At 38.8% G+C, this 19,388-nt stretch overlaps 2 protein-coding genes across 6 annotated transcripts in view; one reads left to right on the forward strand and one right to left on the reverse strand.

Annotated features, from left to right (window-relative positions):
• Nucleotides 1-9,055, reverse strand: part of gfra1a (gdnf family receptor alpha 1a) — a 180,986-nt gene extending 171,931 nt beyond the window's left edge. The window contains exons 1-2 of one of the 3 annotated variants that reach the window (XM_057847829.1): nucleotides 8,946-9,055; nucleotides 1,802-2,098 (exon numbers count right to left, since the gene is read on the reverse strand). In XM_057847829.1, coding sequence (XP_057703812.1) covers nucleotides 1,802-2,057 — 256 coding nt within the window. In that variant the 5' untranslated portion in view covers nucleotides 2,058-2,098; nucleotides 8,946-9,055. Of the gene's footprint in view, nucleotides 1-1,801; nucleotides 2,099-5,210; nucleotides 5,494-8,945 lie in introns of those variants that run through there. The other 2 variants (XM_057847828.1, XM_057847830.1) reach the window with 2 other exon arrangements.
• The window catches only part of ccdc172 (coiled-coil domain containing 172), a 29,917-nt gene continuing 18,860 nt past the window's right edge, over nucleotides 8,332-19,388 (forward strand). The window contains exons 1-6 of one of the 3 annotated variants that reach the window (XM_057847832.1): nucleotides 8,332-8,482; nucleotides 13,041-13,136; nucleotides 13,230-13,315; nucleotides 18,835-18,951; nucleotides 19,019-19,172; nucleotides 19,245-19,346. In XM_057847832.1, coding sequence (XP_057703815.1) covers nucleotides 13,058-13,136; nucleotides 13,230-13,315; nucleotides 18,835-18,951; nucleotides 19,019-19,172; nucleotides 19,245-19,346 — 538 coding nt within the window. In that variant the 5' untranslated portion in view covers nucleotides 8,332-8,482; nucleotides 13,041-13,057. Of the gene's footprint in view, nucleotides 8,483-8,814; nucleotides 8,912-13,040; nucleotides 13,137-13,229; nucleotides 13,316-18,834; nucleotides 18,952-19,018; nucleotides 19,173-19,244; nucleotides 19,347-19,388 lie in introns of those variants that run through there. The other 2 variants (XM_057847831.1, XM_057847833.1) reach the window with 2 other exon arrangements.

The raw sequence follows: 19,388 nt of genomic DNA on the forward strand, positions 1-19,388 counted from the left end.
ACAAAAAACAACAAAAAAAGGAACCATTAAGCTGCTACCAAAATCTTCCACCGTAACAGTGTCTCAGTTAACTCTAAGGCTGCCATCGACGGTGCTCGACGTCTAATCCATTTAGACTGGGAACGTTCGTTCATTCGAAACCAGAGCATTCACAGTCATTCGGTCCGATTTTCGGGGCATTTACAGGTCATTTGCTGTTCATTTTAGGGCATTTACAGGTCATTTCCTGTTGCGTTTGAGTCACTGCCTATTCATTTGGTTGATTCCCAGGTCACGTCCAGTTCTGTAACTCAAAATAAACAGGAAGTGACCCATAAAATACCCCAAAATCAACAGCAAGTAACTGAAAATCAACAGGTAAATGATCTTAAATGGCCCAAAATGACCTCATTGCCTGGCATTGGCTGCCACTGACGGCCATAGACGTTCAAGCCGTTTGAAGTGGGAGGGATGGCAGCGAATGAACACCCTCCTAGTTCAAATGAATTGGACGTCTACTAGTGATAAACTCATTCCAATTCATAGCACAAACTTGTTTTTCTGTTTATTAGTTGTTTGTAGAAAATCCTAGAATGATTTCCTGACCAATGTATTGATAATCGGTGTATCGCCATATCGTTATCGTGAGCTTTGCATCGTAAATCGTATCGTATCGTGAAGTACCAAGAGGTTCCCGCTCCTAGTAAATTCATAGTGAAGTCCATGATTAAAACTAGATGAAATGTTTTCATCAACAAAAACTAGACGATGACTAAAATTATGACTAATACCAATAAATAGAGATGTCCCGATCGATCGGGTTCGATCATGTCATTTTCAAAGTATCTGAATCGACAAAAAAATATTGGCCATGCCTTTTTCTAATATATATATATATATATATATATATATATATTTTAAATTAAATCGTTTTCTAATTGTATTTAACGTTACAGACATAATAGGTTACACTCATCCAGAGTCTTTAGTTTAGACTTAAGGTAGGGTTATCAAATTTATCCCGATAACGGCGGTAATTTATTTATTTTTTTAAATGTATCACGTTAAAATATTTAACGCAATTAATGCATGTGTTGCACGACCCACTCACGCAATGTCGCGCTGAATCTGTAATGGCGCCGTTTTACCTTTATAGAGAGGTAGAAGGCAGCATAAAATGAGTAGAGTGAATTTTGGCAGCCTTTGGAGCTCTTTTTTTAATTGGCTAAAGCCTTACAATCCCTCTCCCTACGATTGGAAATATCATGGGAAGCAATGTGGGGAAGCAAGGCAGCAACTGATCTTTTTCTGAACACCCTATGTTATTTCCCAACACAGAGAAGATATATCAATTGGTAGCACTACGCACAGTCATGGTTCCACTTCCCATCATGCATTTGGGCATGGCTACTGTATAATTTACTGAAAGCTCAACAAATACACTAGATGGCAATATTTAGTCACAATATACAAAGTCACAAGTCTTTCTATCCGTGGATCCATCTCACAGAAAGAATGTTAATAATGTAAATGCCATCTTGAGGATTTATTGTCATAATAAACAAATACAGTACTTATGAACTGTATGTTGAATGTATATATTTGTCCGAGTTTTATTCATTTTTTTCTTAATGCATTGCCAAAATGTATATGATCGGGAAAAATTATCGGGAATGATTGGAATTGAATCGGGAGCAAAAAAAAGCAATCAGATCGGGAAATATCGGGATCGGAAGCAAAAAAACATGATCGGAACAACCCTAAAGTATTATCATCCAAAAGACCAAGACGAATATTGAAAAGCCCAAAACATCAATGCTACCTTGTAAGGTCTGGTAGATGCCCCAGTAGATGCGCAGGCAGTTCTTCTCCTTCTTCATGCCCCTCTTGCAACGGCAGTTGTAGAGCGGGCTCTGCTTGAGCGCGTCCACGGCTCCGCGGCACTCTTTCTGCGCTTCGTGCCGCGCCACGGCGCTAAAGTTTCCCTCCTTGCCCGTGCCGCACTGCCGCGAGGTGCGGTATTTGCTGCTGCACGCCGTCTCCTTCAGGCACTGCTCGCTGGCCCGTACGCAGTCCATGCGCGATGTCCGCCCGCCCTCTTCGGCCCCATGCAGCACATCTGGAAAGGTCAAAGGGCAGGTTTTTTTTTTTTTAGTCGGCTCACGAATTTACGTGAAAATTATAGTAGCGAAAATTCGCACAGGCCACAAAAAAGATCACCGCAAGATGGTGCCAAAACATTTACCGTAATTTTTGGACCAAAAGGCGCACCTGACTTTTAGCCACCACTCAACAAGTTTGACACAAAAACGACATTTGTTCATAGATAAGCCGCACTGGACTATAAGCCGCAGCTGTCCTCAGTGTATCATGGGATATTCACACTGAGAGATATTACTAGTAACGCTTGTTTTGACAGCGGCATCATAAGACTGCGACAAGACCAAATGAATCACCATGAAGCTTTGAACCAATTGGCTGAAAAGCTTCATTGTAGGGCTGCAGCTATCGATTATTTTAGGAGTCGATTAATAGATGAACTAGTTTGTCAATTAATCGAGTAATTGGATAAGGAACATGAAAAATTAATATACCTGAGCTAAGCCTCAAACGGTATAAAAAAATTAAATAAGGATCTATGTTTAACAAAAGAACAATTGGCTAACTTACATAGCAAAAGTCCGCTAGCTTAAATGCTATAAAACGCTAACTTTTTATTTTTTAACAATGCTCTTAACAAATGGTTCAGGCTAAATATACTAATAAACTAAATTATGAATGCATTAAAAAAAAAACATTAGCTCAAACAAAAACTTAGCTTATGTTGGTCTTAACATGGAGCAGCTGGATTCACCCATGTAAAATGAGGCAGACTAGAGGGCAGTGCATCACTTAAATCAATAAAACAATGCAAACACTTTCAAAATAAACCATTGCAATGTCACAATAATCAAACGAATACTCGAATCAGCAAAATTTAATTCGAATCTTTTTTTTCTAATCGAATACTCGAGGTAATCGATTAATCATTGCAGCACTACTTCATTGCTTCAAGAAGCTTCATTTGGCCATTACTGCTACCTTGGTGGAGACCGTCAACGTCTGCTGCCACCTGCTGTCATCACTGTTGTCGTCCAACAGCATGCCTCCTAGCATGCATTGCAGCACTCCAGATGTAAATAACAAATCAAAGTTCATGTTCTGTGCTTCAGTTACTGTTCCAGTTGTTTCATTAATTGCTCCTTATGGTATTTGGTAACACTTCATTTAGCATAAGCGCCACAAGACTGTCATAAGACCATCATAATTATGAAATGACACTGCCATGAACATTAATGAAGGTTTATGACGGATGTCATCTCCTGTCATCCGGAAAATTATCTCACTTTTGAATGGATGTATAAGATCTGAGCTGTACAATCACAAGCAACCCCAAAACATCAGGGAACCTCTGCCATAATCGACTGTGGGGACCGTGTTCTTTTCTTTGAAGGCCTTGTTTTTTCCCTGCAAACTCTATGTTGATGCCTTTTCCCAAAAAGCTCGACCTTTGTCTCATCTAACCAGAGAACATTCTTCTAAAACGTTTTGGGCTTTCTCAGGTAAGTTTTGGCAAACTCCAGCCTGGCTTTTTTATGTCAGAAGTGTGGTCTTCCTGGGTATCCTACAATAGAGTCCCTTTTTATATAGACGCCGATGGATAGTACGGGTTGACACTGTTGTACCCTCGGACTCCAGGACAGCTTGAACTTGTCTGGATGTTAGTCGAGGTTCTGTCCACCATCGGTCCACATCTAGTGAGGTTGGCCACAGTGCCATGAACTTTACACTTATTGATGACACTGCGCACGGTAGACACAGAAACATTCAGGTCTTTGGAGATGGACTTGTAGCCTTGAGATTTCCCATGCTTCTTCACAATTTTGCTTCTCAAGTCCTCAGACACTTCTTTGGACTTCTTTCTTTTCTCCGTGCTCAATGTGGTACACACAAGGACACAGGACAGAGGTTGAGTCAACTTGAATCCATTTTAACTGGCTGCAAGTGTGATTTAGTTATTGCCACCACCTGTTATGTGCCACAAGTAAGTAACAGGTGCTGTTAATTACACAAATTAGAGAAGCATCACATGATTTTTCAAAGGGTGCCAATACTTTTGTCCAGCCCATTTTCTGAGTTTTGTGTAAAATGATCATGATTTTTTCCCCCATCCTCTTTTGTGTTTTTTCATTGCAAGCAAAATAAATAAAGATATTACTACCAAAGCATTTGTAATTGCAATCATTTTCTGGGAGAAATTGAGCATTATCTGACAGAATTACAGGGGTGCCAAAATTTTTGGCCAGCAGTGTACATTATCGAAAGAAAAAGGTTTTTTTTCCCCCTATAAAGTCAAATTAGAAACATTTCTTCATTGTGATGACAACATGAGGTATCACAGCATCACTATACAATTCTGGAAAGAAATAATAATTGTCATGTTTATACCTGAAATTATCTATTTTTTTTTAATAAAGTATTGTAGAAAGTCTCTTAGATATGTGGGTTAACTCTTTTAGCTAGTATACATGAAATTTCTTTTCATTAATGTCACCATGTATCACTATACTGGTTCTCTGATTATACATTTTGTATAGCAAGGCTTATACTTATAGTGTTTTTTAAATTAACATTTAAAAACATTAAATACAATTCCCAGTCCTATGTAAACATAGATTTTTTCAATGTTTGATTTACAATTTTCGACAAAAGTCTACTTTTTTGCGTATTATTACACAAAACAATGCATATATTTGCACTGTTTACGATTTGGTTATCGTCCCCTAAAAGGCTCAATATACTAAAAATGATTTCTTCATATTATCACTATATTCGTGTTTTGTTTTGCCCATTAAACCATTTTTGCTTATGTTTTGTTTGTCATGAGCTTGTGTGGCTGCGTCAAACGGTCGAAATATTAGAAACACCTCCGAGTAGCAGTATCACGATACAGGAAACCTTTTCAAAATTCAAATTGCACTTGAATTATTTAAATATTCGAGAACACAAATTCATGCAATTTTTCCCAACTTGCATTTAAAACTTTGGCGAAAAGTTGATTCTCAACATTATCTACAAAGCGAAAGCTCCTGTCACATTTTCTGCTTCTGACGTCGCACTTTGAACCCTCACACGGACAAAACCGCCCCTCCCAAATAAAACCCCCCAAAAACATGAACATATACCGGTACCTAAAAGCGGCAGAAGAAGCCAGAGTCCAGCGAGCATCATTCTTTCCTTACGCGCCACAGAAGCCCCGTTGGAAGAAAATGCGCAAAGTTGTCTTCACTTTAAATCCACGGGAAGGAATTCCATTGCGACACATTAAAGAGAAAAAAAAAACCCAAACAACTACAAAAAACCCTTTTCTGTACTTGTTGGTCGCAAGTACCGTTGGAGAAGCTCAGTGAGTCCTAGTGCTCGTCCGGCGGGATGCTCGCGTCTGACCAAGTGGCGCATTGAGCAGCAAGCGCGCGCCAGCTTCCCCCTCAAGTGCGCCACCACCACCACCACCAATGCTTGCACACGAGAAGACAACGAAGAAGAAGAAGGCGCCAGATGAGAACAAGAAACAGCCTGCACGCAGTGGCCGTATTACGAGCGCAAATACATATTTATCTTTAATGAGCGGCGCGGTCCCAACAGTACTCGTAATGAAAATAACCATTGTTTTTTCCCCCCCTTTTCTTTTTTTCCCCCATAGCTATACTCTCGAAAGCACCATTCGCAGCATTTATGAAGTGTTTCATTAAGTTCCCTCACAAGCATCGACCTCATTTGCAAACCTATTAAAACTAAACACACGCTATAGTTGTATTTTTAACAAGGATTTGATGCTGGGTTGTTATTTTTGGGTTGTAATTGGACATCTTTACACTGAGTCCTGTTAGATTACAAACCATAAAGATGCACGTCATATGGTAAACATGATATATAGCGAGCAGTATTCATAACAAGGTCAATATGTATATATAGAGAGCATATAGAGTGCAAATTACACGCGTCCAAAACTGTGTGAAACATAGAGGACACTGGCTCCATCTGTTGGTGGTTTTAAGTACAGCATCTGCTAAGGAAATGACTACCAGTAGTAAATGCAGATATACATCCCTTAGCAAAAAGTATGGCATCACCATAGGTGGAGTTTGACTTTTGGGGCAGGGGGGGCACAATCATAAACGGATTTTAAGGGGGGGGGGGGGGGGGGGTACAGGCCCCCCTGGAGGCCGAAAAGTGTCATTGCATGTAATTCACTTTCCTATATAAATATATGTCCTATTTTTTCCTGCTGAAAGAAGAGAGTCTGTTCTTTGTTTTGGTGGGTTCCATGTTTATATAGCAATAGAACAGAATTTTCTGTGGGCCTTGCTAAATCAGTCAAAATCCAGTAAAACGGCCCGGAGCGAAGGGGGTTGCACCGGAGTGAATGAGTTAACATTTACTGACCACAACAATGTTTTGTATTAATTTCTTTTGGTGTTTCTGAATGCTAAAAAGGTTACACTTTTGAACTAATTCATTATTATTATTATTTCAAGCTTTTTATCTGAGTTTGTTCTATATGATAAAATCTCTGAGTGAGTGCTCGTCTGAGACTGGTGTTGGCATACTTTTTGCTAAGAGTTGTATTAGCCCATTGAAGGGAAAAGGTACCGTTCTCACACACACCATATTATTGTTTGCATTAGTCTAACACATTTATCTAACTATAGTTTAGGCAGACTTCACTCAGTGCCCTTGACACAGTAAAGTTAATCACCTTATCGGGGCTCCTGAGGGGGAAAAGGAAAATGGTACCATTTCTCGAAGAAGAATAAATACACAATGCCATCTTATCATAGAAGCCCAACGTGTGTATGATGCACCAAAACTTGCAAATCAGTTCTGCAAAGACAAAGCGCTCTTTGTCCGACAACAAGTAGAGCCAGCCCGGATAACAAAGTTGATAGCAGGCGCTTGGGACGTCAAGACCAATGTCGGTCGCTGTGGAAACCACATCCCATCCACACACGAACCTAAACAGCCCGAAACCGGCCAGAGAGGGATGATCCCAAAGCAACGCCCGGACACACCTTCAGCCGGCCCACTACATCACAGACTTAAAAACACTGGACACTGAGATAACACAGATTTTTGCTGCTTGGAAACATGTAGCCTTGTTTTGGATCCAGAATTGTCCCTCCATCGTCTGTTTTTGCCTTGTTTTTGACCATTGTCGACGAATAAATTGTCAACCTGCTTTCGGCGAGTCTTTTTCAAACTTTTGGAACATGGAGTCAGTACAAAGGGTTAACATCAGAGATGAACACGCGAAATTCTGCCTTCCCGGTTGACGCGGGCGAGGCAGCATCGTCAGAGCGGCACTTTGTTTGGCTGTCGCTGTTTCCGTGCGGCTTGGCTGGGGAGGCGAATTTCAACACCATATAAATCAACAAATAAGCCACACTGGACTATAAGCCGCATGATTCAAAACGAAGGAAAAAAGTAGCGGCTTATAGTCCGAAAATTACGGTAATCGTTAGTGGCAGTCATATCACTAACACAGTTAAAAAAAACAAACAAAAAAAAACAGCAAAGATGCCACCAAAAAAGTGTGTGTGTCTCTGCTGGGTGAGTGGGTGGGGGGCGCCATTTTTCATTTCGCATACCATAACAAGAATATGTACAGTACTGTGCAAAAGTTTTAGGCAGGTGTGAAAAAATGATGTAAACTAAGAATGCTTTCAAAAATATAAACAATGATTGTTTATTTTTATCAATTTACAAAATACAAAGTGAGTGAACAAAAGAAAAATCCCTAATTTATTCTGCAGCATGACAACGACCCCAAACATACAGCCAATGTCATTAAGAACTATCTTCAGCGTAAAGAAGAACAATAAGCCCTGGAAGTGATGGCATGGCCCCCACAGAGCCCTGATCTCAACATCATCGAGTCTGTCATGAAGAGACAGAAGGATTTGAGGAAGCCTACATCCATAGAAGATCTGTGGTTAGTTCTCCAAGATGTTTGGAACAACCTACCAGCCGAGTTCCTTCAAAAATTGTGTGCAAGTGTACCTAGAAGAATTGATGCTGTTTTGAAGGCAAAGGGTGGTCACACCAAATATTGATTTGATTTAGATTTCTCTTCTGTTCATTCACTGTATTTTGTTAATTGATGAAAATAAACTATTAACACTTCTATTTTTGAAAGCATTCTTAGTTTACAGCATTTTTTCACACCTGCCTAAAACTTTTGCACAGTACTGTAGTTGCGCCCCTGACGGCGATACACGTTCAACTTAATTTGACTGAGAAGCTGACAGCGATCATTCGATCGAGTCAAAATAGATTGGACGTCTAGCGCCGTCAAAAGTAGCCAATGAGATTCCATTACTGTATTACGTATGTGTCCAGCACAGCTATACCTAATTGTAATTGTGTCTTATATGCATTAATTGGCAAATTCAAGTTGGCTGCGGTAAGTCACGTTTCTTTTACACGTTTATGACAGTTAAAATGAGACAGAAAAAAAACACCTTCTTAGCGTTTTAGTGATTATCGGGCTACCTTAAATGTCGTATCTGTTTTAAATATATATATATATTGCATGTGTGTGTTGTCAGCTTCAGACACCGAGAGACCTGCTTTGACATGGCTAATAGTTGACCGTGTGGGTGGATGCAAAACACTTCGTCAGACACATAAACTAGAAGAGTTATGCTCTTTTGGGCGAAATCGTATGCTTTTTATTTTGACGCCAACAGCACAACACGAAACTCAACCAGTCTTTTTTATTTTCCCACTTGTTCACGTCATCACTCTGAGACCCCCAAATTGAAACGCTAGCATTTTTGTTTGTAGCATTTCCTCAAATCAACTCGAATTCTCGAAAGAAGGTAACATCAGGGTAAACACTCTTTTACAGCCATTTAATGACTTACCTTAAGTTGTTCGGACTTTATCAGCGAAAACTGTCGAAGTTTTTCGGTCAATTTTGCTCGTTTTTGAGTTTTCACTCTAGAGCCTGGATAAGCTAGCTGTCAAGTAGATTGGCTCTGTGAATACGTTAAGGAATTTGCTTTCATACACACAAAACAAGTCTTATTTTAACTACATGTAGGCAAACTGGCGTGAGTTAAATAGATTACAGTGATATTAGAAGAATCAACATTACTGTCACAAAATCCCAAACTATAAAACAGGTGAAAATATTTCACATATTCATAAACTTCATAATTCGTATCTTTTTTCCCTCCATATCATTAAAAAGGTTTGTAAACGCAGAAAAAAAGACTACATTAAAGATGTATTTATTTGTAAGTCTTTCACTGCCATTGACAATCATAGATGTCCAATCGTGTGGTGTCCAATCATCCTGCTTTGAATTTAAATGAGTTTACCTGGGGTGATCATATTTTGATTTCCAAAAAAGAGGACACTCAGCCCGGCCTCAAGATACTTGACTTTTACTCGAAGTTCACTCAAAGATGCCTATATCACTTTAATATATTTAAAGTGTGCCCCCTCACTCTGGATGGAAAAATGCAGTTTGAAAATAAATAAATAAATAATGACTTAAAAAAAAAAAAAACAAAAAAAAAAACACATATATATATATATATATATATATATATATATATATACACACACACACACACGTATAATATATAATGCAGACCCATAGAAATGTAGTCCAGTCAATACACATAAACACAGTAGGCTATGTGCCACCTAAACATTTTTATAAATTACCATCAAGACAATTGTCCTTGACAAATTGTTATTCCCATTCAATTGATATTCTCATTCAATGTTCTAGATTGCACACAAACAAAAACCGAAATAAACTGACAAACTATTCAACCAGCATGTTTCCAAACGTAGCAGTTAAAAACTACTTTTCCCATAATGCCTAGCGCGGTTTAGCTTACTGATAGCTAGCTGAGGCAAAAATCAAACTTTGCGATAAAAGTTTACAATCATCGGCAGTGCAACGATGTGACACCGAACGGGATTTTACAGTCAAAGCTCCGACAGAAGTCAACAGTTGCCATTATATACGTATTTATCTAAAAAAAACTTCAGGCGTTGTGGCCAAATCGTCAACCCAGTAGATGGCGGTAATGCCTCATGAAAGGGGTAAACTGCCAACAAAAACAAGAAGAACTACTACTTCCCTCCCTACTACTAGGAGCCATGTCATCGCAGGCAGGCGCTGCCACCCAGCGGCCGGAGGGATTCTCTCCAAATTGGTCCCGTGAAAAATCATAAAAACCGGACATTTTTATGAATTTATAAAACCCGCCCGGACCACGAGGGTACTACGTGAAAGTAGGACTTGTCCGGGCAAAAGAGGACGTTTGGTCACCCTAAGTTTACCACAAGTAAACGTCCAATCCATTTGAACTGAAAGAGTGACCAGTGACCACCTTAAATGGATTGGACATCTATCGCTGTCAATGGTCAAATGAGTTAATTAGGTGGAAAGGTACTGTCGCGTAGGATACTTGGCTCTGGTTAAAAAAAAAAAAAAAAAAAATATAGGCACAAACAGGAGGGAATGGACAATTAGTAAATATATCCCCGTAAAGAGGCATTTGTAGTTATATATAAAATCATTATCAGGATTTGGCAGAATGCCATGAAAATCTATCATTGGTATTGTGTTAAAAATGAGTTTCCTGGTCATTGATGTTTATGTTCATCAAAAAGTACTGTTGTCACGATACTTAAAATTTTAACTCCATATGGATACTAAATACTCAATACAATTTTTGGTACTACATAAATTAAAAATCCAAAATTAAATGTTAATTTTATTATGTGTGGGTCTAAAAAACTATATTAAAGCTAGTAGACGTTTAACGCCGTCAACGGCAGCAAAAAAAAAAACAAAACTTTGTTCTCTGGCCAATATGCACATTACTACCAATTAGTTTATCAAATGTTTGTTCATTTGCTGCCAACCTACCCTCTTCAAATGGATTGGATGCCTAGCGCCGTCAATGGCAGCCATTGAGTTAACGGAGAAAATGCAGAAATATCCTCGATGACCATTAACTGTTGTGAAAAATCAAATTTTCCCCATGACAACAAACTTCTTGAGACCTTTAGTCGTGCAAAAACATACTTTTGCAATCAATTATCATATCTCGATACAACATTTCCGTATTCAGACAATCACAAAGTGATTAAGTTTACTTACACTGCTGGCCAAAATCAATGAGTTTCTTGCAATGCTCTGCTGGAATTTTAGACCATTCTTCTTTGGGCAATTGCTCCAGGTTTCTGAGATTTGAAGGGTCCCTTCTCCAAACTGCCATTTTCAAATCTGTCCATAGGTGTTCTATTGGATTCAAGTCTGGACTCATTGCTGGCCACTTTAGAGGTCTCCTGTGCTTTCTCTCAAACCATTTTCTAGTGCTTTTTGAAGTGTGTTTTGGGTTATTGTGCTGCTGGAAGACCCATGACTTCTGAGGGACACCCAACTTTGTCACACTGGGCTCTACATTATGCTGCATAATTTGTTGTTAGTCTTCAGACTTCATAATGCAAAGCACATGGTCAAGCAGTCCAATGCCAGAGGCAGCAAAGCAACCCCAAAACATCAGGGAACCTCCGCGATGTTTGACTGTGGGGACCGTGTTCTTTCTATTGTTCTATCCTACCATAGAGTCCCTTTTCATTCAGACGCCGACGGATAGTACGGGTTGACACTCTTGTACCCTCGAACTGCAGGACAGCTTGAGCTTTTTTTGATGTTAGTCGAGGTTCTTTATCCACCATCTGCACAATCTTTCGTTGAAATATCTCGTCAATTTTTCTTTTCCGTCCTCATCTAGGGAGGTTAGCCACAGTGTCATGGGCTTTACACTTATTGATGAAAATGCGCACGGTAAACACAGGAACATTCAGGTCTTTGGAGTTGGACTTGTAGCCTTGAGAATGCCCATGCTTCCTCACAATTGTGCTTCTCAAGTCCTCAGACAGTTCTTTGGTCTTCTTTCTTTTCTTCATGCTCAATGTGGTACACACAAGGACAGATGACAGAGGTTGAGTCAACTTTAATCCATTTTAACTGGCTGCAAGTGTGATTATTGCCATTGCCTGTTATGTGTCACAGGTAGGTTACAGGTGCTGTTAATTACACAAATTAGAGAAGCATCACATGATTTTTCAAAGGGTGCCAAACTGCCAATACTTTTGTCCGGCCCATTTTCAGAGTTTTGTGTAAAATAATAATGATTTAATTTTTTTCCCATTATCTTTTGTGTTTTTTCATTGCAAGCAAGATAAATAAATAATAATAATAATAATAAATACTTGCGATCATTTTCTGGGAGAATTGAACATTATCTGACAAAATTGCAGGGGTGCCAATACTTTTGGCCAGCAGTGTAGAGTATGCAAAAATGTCCAAATTGAATTCTCTGTCAAATGTAAAGATGTGACAAAATATCGAAAATGGTGATGTATCGTGATACTTTGTATCCAAAAAGGTTATCATTATGTTCCTGCCAAGAATCGATATATCGTTGTGAAAAGGTGTCACTGTCCGAAATCGGACCAATCGCAGCCAGTCTTCTGAATTTCGGGGCGTTGAATTTGAGTCCCTGCCTATTCCTTCCCAGGTCACTTTCTATTCTATAACCCAAAATCAACACATAGTGACTAATATATTCCCGGAAATCAACAGGAAATAACTGAAAATCAACAGCAAATGACCTGAAATGCCCCAAAATTATTATAATATAACGCCAGAGACGTCCAATAAACTCAATTGAGAGAAGAAGGGTGAGAAAAGCTTTTTTTCCTCTTTATTACTTGTATAGTGAAACATTGTATAATGATTTCCTGGCCCATGTGTCGATAATTGTTGTATCGCCATATTGCGAGATCGTCGTTATCGTGAGCCTTGTATCGCAAATCGTATCGTATCGCGAGGTACCCAGAGGTTCCCACCTCTAGTTAAGAATGTACTGTGACCTACAGTTAACCTGTCACGTTAACCTTTTTATGTCTTTTTGTTTCTGTAGCACTCCTCACATCCACCATGAGTTTGGGCCAACCCATTCACCAATTCCTCTTTGAAGAACAACACTTGAGTGAGCAGTCTGAAAAGTTAAAAGAAGGCGAGTCATGTATTTTTATTTCTGTATTATCACTCATATGACATCTTTAGTCTTCTACCATGTCTTTCATGACATTTTTGATGTGTGTCACAGTGAGAACAGCCATAACCAAATGCAAAACTCAGTTGAAAGTTCTAACGGAAAACTACCAGATGACCACTCAAGAACTTGAAATGAAGGTGAATGGATATTTATCTGCATCTAACTTGGATGTTTTAATCCTCGATTTTCTTTCTGCATTCCACTTTTTCCCTACGAAATGTGCTAATAAACGTAAAGTGTCACTCAATGAACAGTCATGAAGTATGAGTGTCGAGTGACGCATCGGCAGAAGTCAGGCTTATCGGTATATTGACCATCTGGTCCGCTTTATGATCTAAATCACTTAATCGCTCCCGTTTGTTAGATGAGCACGGCGGCGGATCGATGGCGAGCACCCGGCGTCAGATCAATGGCTAATTTCCACCGGATAACATTAGCCAACGAATCTAGTAACGTGCGTCAAGACGGCGTGTTTGTCACCTGCCTGTTTCAGATAATCGTGTTTCAGTGTCATTGATAGGGATGGACATCCACTGCATATATATATATATATATATATATATATATATATATATTAGGGCTGTCAAAATTATCGCGTTAACGCGCGGTAATTAATTTTTCTAATTAATCACGTTAAAATATTTGACGCAATTAACGCACATGTCCCGCTCAGAAAGTATTCAGCCTTTTGGTAAGTTTTACAGCAAGGCTTTTTTTGCAGTCCAACAGCGAACTCTTGTGGTTGCTTTGCGACATGGTTTATTATTTTCTTGCCAGTTCATTATGGCTGCACGACGTCTCGGGCTGATAATGTTGTGCTTATATGATCCTTGGACAAGATTTGTCCGTAAGTATGGTTGTTGTAAAGAATGTACATATTATGTTAGTAAGCGAAATGCTATATTTTTTGTATGAGACGCTTTTTGTTTATGTTTAGTGAACCTGTATAGCGTGCTAAGCTAACGTTGTTGCTAATGCAATGCTTGTGTACTTTTATTTTGTAGTTTTACGACGGTCTAAAGAGGACAATGGTTTGAGGCCATTTTATTAATAAATCAGATGAAAAACGAAGAAGTCTGATTATTAAGGCGTCGTTCACTAGCTGTCTAGCTTTGAAAAAAGTAGACGGACAGCATAGACAGCTTTAAATGACAGTAGAGTGAAATGCCCACTACAGTCCTTATGTACCGTATGTTGAATGTATATATCCATATTGTGTTTTATCTTTCCATTCCAACAATTTATTTTACAGAATATATATATAATTTACAGAAAAATATGGCATTTTATAGATGGTTTGAATTGCTATTAATTGCGATTAATTACGATTAATTAAATTTTGAACTGTAATTAACTCGATTAAAAATTTTAATCGTTTGACAGGCCTAATATATATATATATATATATTAGGGCTGTCAAATGATTAAAATTAATCGCAATTCAAACCATCTATAAAATATGGTATGCCATATTTTTCTGTAAATTTTTGTTGGAATGGAAAGATAAGACACAAGATGGATATATACATTCAACATATGGTACATAAGGACTGTATTTGTTTATTATAACAATAAATCAACAAGATGGCATCAACATTAACATTCTGTTAAAGCGATCCATGGGTCGAAAGACTTGTAGTTCTTAAAAGAAAAATGTTAGTACAAGTTATAGAAATTTTATATTAAAACCCCTCTTAATGTTTTCGTTTTAATACAATTTGTAAATTTTTTAATCAAAAAATAAACTCGTAGCCAGCCATTGTTGATGTCAATAATTACTGACACAATGCTCATGGTTGCTGAAGCCTATAAAATCAGTCGCACCCAAGCGCCAGCAGAGGGCGGCAAAACTCCATGAAACACAATTAACAAGTGAGCGTTTCACTGTACCGTCATTTAAATCTGTCTGAGCAGAGGCATCTGCGTTAATTGCGTCAAATATTTTAACGTGATTAATTTAAAAAATTAATTAACGCCCGTTAACGTGATAATTTTGACAGCCCTAATATATATATATATATATATATATATATATATATATATATATATATACACACACACACACACACACACACACACACACACACACACACACACCTATTGGGGGTGTGATAATATATCGAAAAGCTAATAATCACGATAATTTAAACTGTTAAGTTTTGAAAGCAGTGAATTTGTTGTGGGTTTTTTTCTAGTCACATCTGAGATGAAATTGTTGGCTGTTTTCAACAATGTACATACATAAAGACATTGATTGTCCAAAAAGGGTTCAATATGAAGTGAAATGTCTTGTTTTCTCATGTATATTTATAATTGCTCTTTCCCTAAAAATGTTATGTTATGTAGAAATGTTATGTCCGATTTAGGGCTGCAGCTATCGATTATTTTAGTAGTCGAGTAATCGATGAACTACTTAGTTCGAATAATCGAACAATCAGATAAGGAACATAAATTAAAATACCTTAGCTGAGCCTTAAATGGTATAGAACATAAATAAATAAGAATCTAGGTACAGCAAAAGAACAATTGGCTAACTTACATTGTAAAAGTCCGCTAGCTTAAATGCTATAAAAATACTTACTTTAAAAAAAATTTTTTTTTTTATACAATGCTCTAAACAAATGGTTCAGACACATATTCCTACAAAAACTGGCTAAATATACCTTTAAACTAAATTATGAATGCATGAACAAAAACATTAGCTCAAACAAGAACTCAGCTTAAGTTGGTCTTAACAGGGAGTAAATGGATTCAGCCATGTGAATGAGGCAGACTACAGGGCGGTGTATCAACCCAAATCAATAAAACTAAAGGCAAACACTTTCAAAACAAACCATTACAACACCACTTTAATTAAACGAATACTCGAAGCAGCAAAATTGAATTTGAATATTTTTTTCTCATCGAATACTTGAGTTCATCGATTAATCGTTGCAGCACTAGTCCGATTACTCAAGTAATCAATGGAATATTCAGTAGAATACTCAATTACTAAAAGATTTGATAGCTGCAGCCCTAATTTTAAGCCACTTCTTTATTTGGAGAAATTCTTGCATCACGTCATTTTCAGTAACCCCAAAACAACAGGAAGTGACCCGTAAATGCCCCAAAATCAATAGGAAGTGACCAGTAAATGACTGAAAATCAACAGGAAATGACTTGAAATGCCCCAAAATTAACTGGCATTGGCTTCCACTGACTGCCATAGAGATCCAATGTGTTTCAAGCAGGACGGATTGGACGACAAATAGTGATAAACTCAATCCAATTCACAGTATAAGGATGAAAAAAGCTTGTTTTTCTGTTTACTAGTTGTTTTGTAGAATATCCTGGAATGATATCCTGACCTACGTATCGATAATTGTTGCATCGCCATATCTCGAGATTATGGCTAATGTGAGCTGTGTTGGCATGATTACATTTGTAAATGGCAGACAATGGGTTAGAGGAGCTTCACAAAACAAAATACAATAAACGAAAAGTGACATATTTACACATTCAAAAGATAAGATAACTTTTTTTCCTTTTTAAAGCTGGCACAAAGACATCCTCGGATCAGGGATTCTGGCACTGCGCTCATGTTTGCTAATTATTCTATACCGGAGGTCCTCCAATCATGGTGTGAAAATGTATTACTCGCCACCGGCCTGACCATATAAGCAGATAAAATGGCTTTCGTCTGTGATAGTCCAGGAAAGTTGACCTGACAAAACTTTGAAGAGCCCCTTAAAGAAAACAACACTTGTTCTATTGAATTGCTTCTGTGGCGGGCAGTGTAATCACACCATGTGAGGGGAATAAACACCATCACCTTGAGTTACGATCAGACACCGGCACTTAGTTCTTTCTGTGCGGCGGCTTTCAACCGGCTCGTCTGCAAAAGTTAGCGGTCATCACTTTCTCCGCTACTCAATGCGTTTTCACAGATGATTTCATCAAGTAGAGAGCTTTATTGATTTAGAATCTGACAGGATGGCATAGGTCAATAATGAAATGTGTACATGGTCTGGTAGAAGACACCGTTCTCTTCATGAAAGGTGACAAACGGCAAGATATCTCGTTGTACTCTGTACAATAACAATAAAGGCTTTTCTAGTCCCAGTCCCAGTCTAGACTAAAGTTTCCCATCCTCAGGAATGGATTAGACCATTCCCACCCAGTGTAGTTTGTCCTAGTCTTAGTCCAAGTCCCAGTCTAGACTAAACTTTCCGATCCTTTAAAACAGACTGGACTAGACTCGTCCCAGTCTAGTCTAGACATAATCCCAGTCTTACTCAGAGATCCTGTCCGAGTCGAGACTAAACTTTCCCATCCTTTAGAATAGACTAGACCAGTTCCATCCGATCTAGTCTAGTCTGTCCTAGTCTTAGTCCCCGTCTAGTCTAAACTTTCTGATCCTTTATAATATAGTAGATTAAACTAGTCCCAGGCTGGTCTGGTCTGGTGCTGGTCCAGGTCTAGACTAAACTCTCCCATCCTTTAAAATAGACTCGACCAATGCCAGTCTAGTATAGTCCCAGTCCTACTCCTAGTTCCAGTCCCAGTTTAAACTTTCCCATCCTTTAGAGTAGACTATATCAATCCCATCCAATCTGGTGTAGTCTGTCCTAGTCTAAGTCTTAGTCCCAGTCTAGACTTTCAGATCCTTTAGAATATTTCAGATGAGACTAGTCCCAGGCTGGTGTGGTCTGTCCTGGTCCAGGTCTAGACTAAACTTTCCCCATCCTTTAGAATAGACTAGACTAGACCAGTCCCAGTCTAATCTGGTCTGGTATAGTCCCAGTCTAGTTCCCATCCTTTAGAGTGGACTATATCAGTCCCATCCAATCTGGTGTAGTCTGTCCTAGTCTAAGTCTTAGTCCCAGTCTAGACTAAACTTTCCAATCCTTTAGGATAGACTATACCAGTCCAATCCAATCTAGTCTAGTCTGTCCTAGTATTGGTCTTAGTCCCAGTCTAGGCTAAACTTTCTGATCCTTTAGAATATACTAGATTAGACTAGTCCCAGGCTGGTCTGGTCTGGTCTTGTCCTGGTCCAAGTCTAGTCTAAACTTTCCCATCCTTTAAAATAGACTAGACAACACAAGTCCCAGTCTAGTCTGGTCTAGTATAGTCCCTAGTTCCAGTCCCAGTCTAGACTAAACTTTCCCATCCTTTAGAATAGACTAGATCAGTCCCATCCAATCTAGTCTAGTCTGTTACAATCTAGACTAAACTTTCTGATCCTTTAGCATATACTAGATTAGACATTCCCTGTCTGGTATGGTTCTGGTCCAGGTCTAGACTAAACTTTCCCATTCTGTAGAATATACCCCATCTATAGACTTAAGACTAGACTAGACTCGACCAGTCCCAGTCCATTCTGGTTGAGTCTAGTCTATTATAGTCCCAGTCTATTCCTAGTCTAGTTTTAGTCCCATTCTAAACTTTCACATCCTTTAGAATAGTATAGACTATACTATACCAGTCCCAGTCTAGTCCTCAACCTTGTCCTAGTCTTAATCTAAAAGATGGGAGACTTCATGGAAGATGAAATTTACCTGCTGCCACCATTAATCAACAAACGTGTCAATGATCCTGTTTCAATGCCATTGACAAAAAAAAGTTGCATTTTTTGAATCTCTTTTTTACCTTCTCATGTGGGATTCTTCATAAGGACCAGCAGCTGTCTGCAGTAGAACTTCAGCTGAACTTAATGAAAAAATGTAAGGAGCAGATATCCAAGCGAACCGAAGAGCTCCTCGGCGATAAGACTGACCTTCAACGACAGCTGGTGGGTTCCTATCATCTGATAGGTTCAAAGCGTCGGTATCTCCTCATGGTCTGACCTCACACACCAGGCTGAGATGAAAACTGCGTTTAAAGACGAGGAGCGAGAGTTCTCGCGGGAGATCTCCAGCTTCAACAGTGAATTCAGTCTCTGCCCTGGGACATGCAGTCCAACGCACAGGGAGGTCCTCAACCTGATCACAGAGGCGGACTCCTTGCGCAAAGGTCAGTTACGAAACGTCTCAAATGTTCCTGTCAGCTCCGGCCGCTCCATTTTCTTCTCACTTTTTAAATCAGAAATGGAGGAAATGATCCAAGACAACCTCTACATGAGTGGTTTGCTGACACAGAAGAAAAGTCTCCATCTTGAGTTGCAGGCCCTCAAAAGCATCCACGCAGGTGAAATACCGATAGCAAATGATGTGGAAATCAAAATGTTGA

Source organism: Corythoichthys intestinalis, chromosome 10 (assembly GCF_030265065.1).
Source record: "Corythoichthys intestinalis isolate RoL2023-P3 chromosome 10, ASM3026506v1, whole genome shotgun sequence".
NCBI lineage: Eukaryota > Metazoa > Chordata > Actinopteri > Syngnathiformes > Syngnathidae > Corythoichthys > Corythoichthys intestinalis.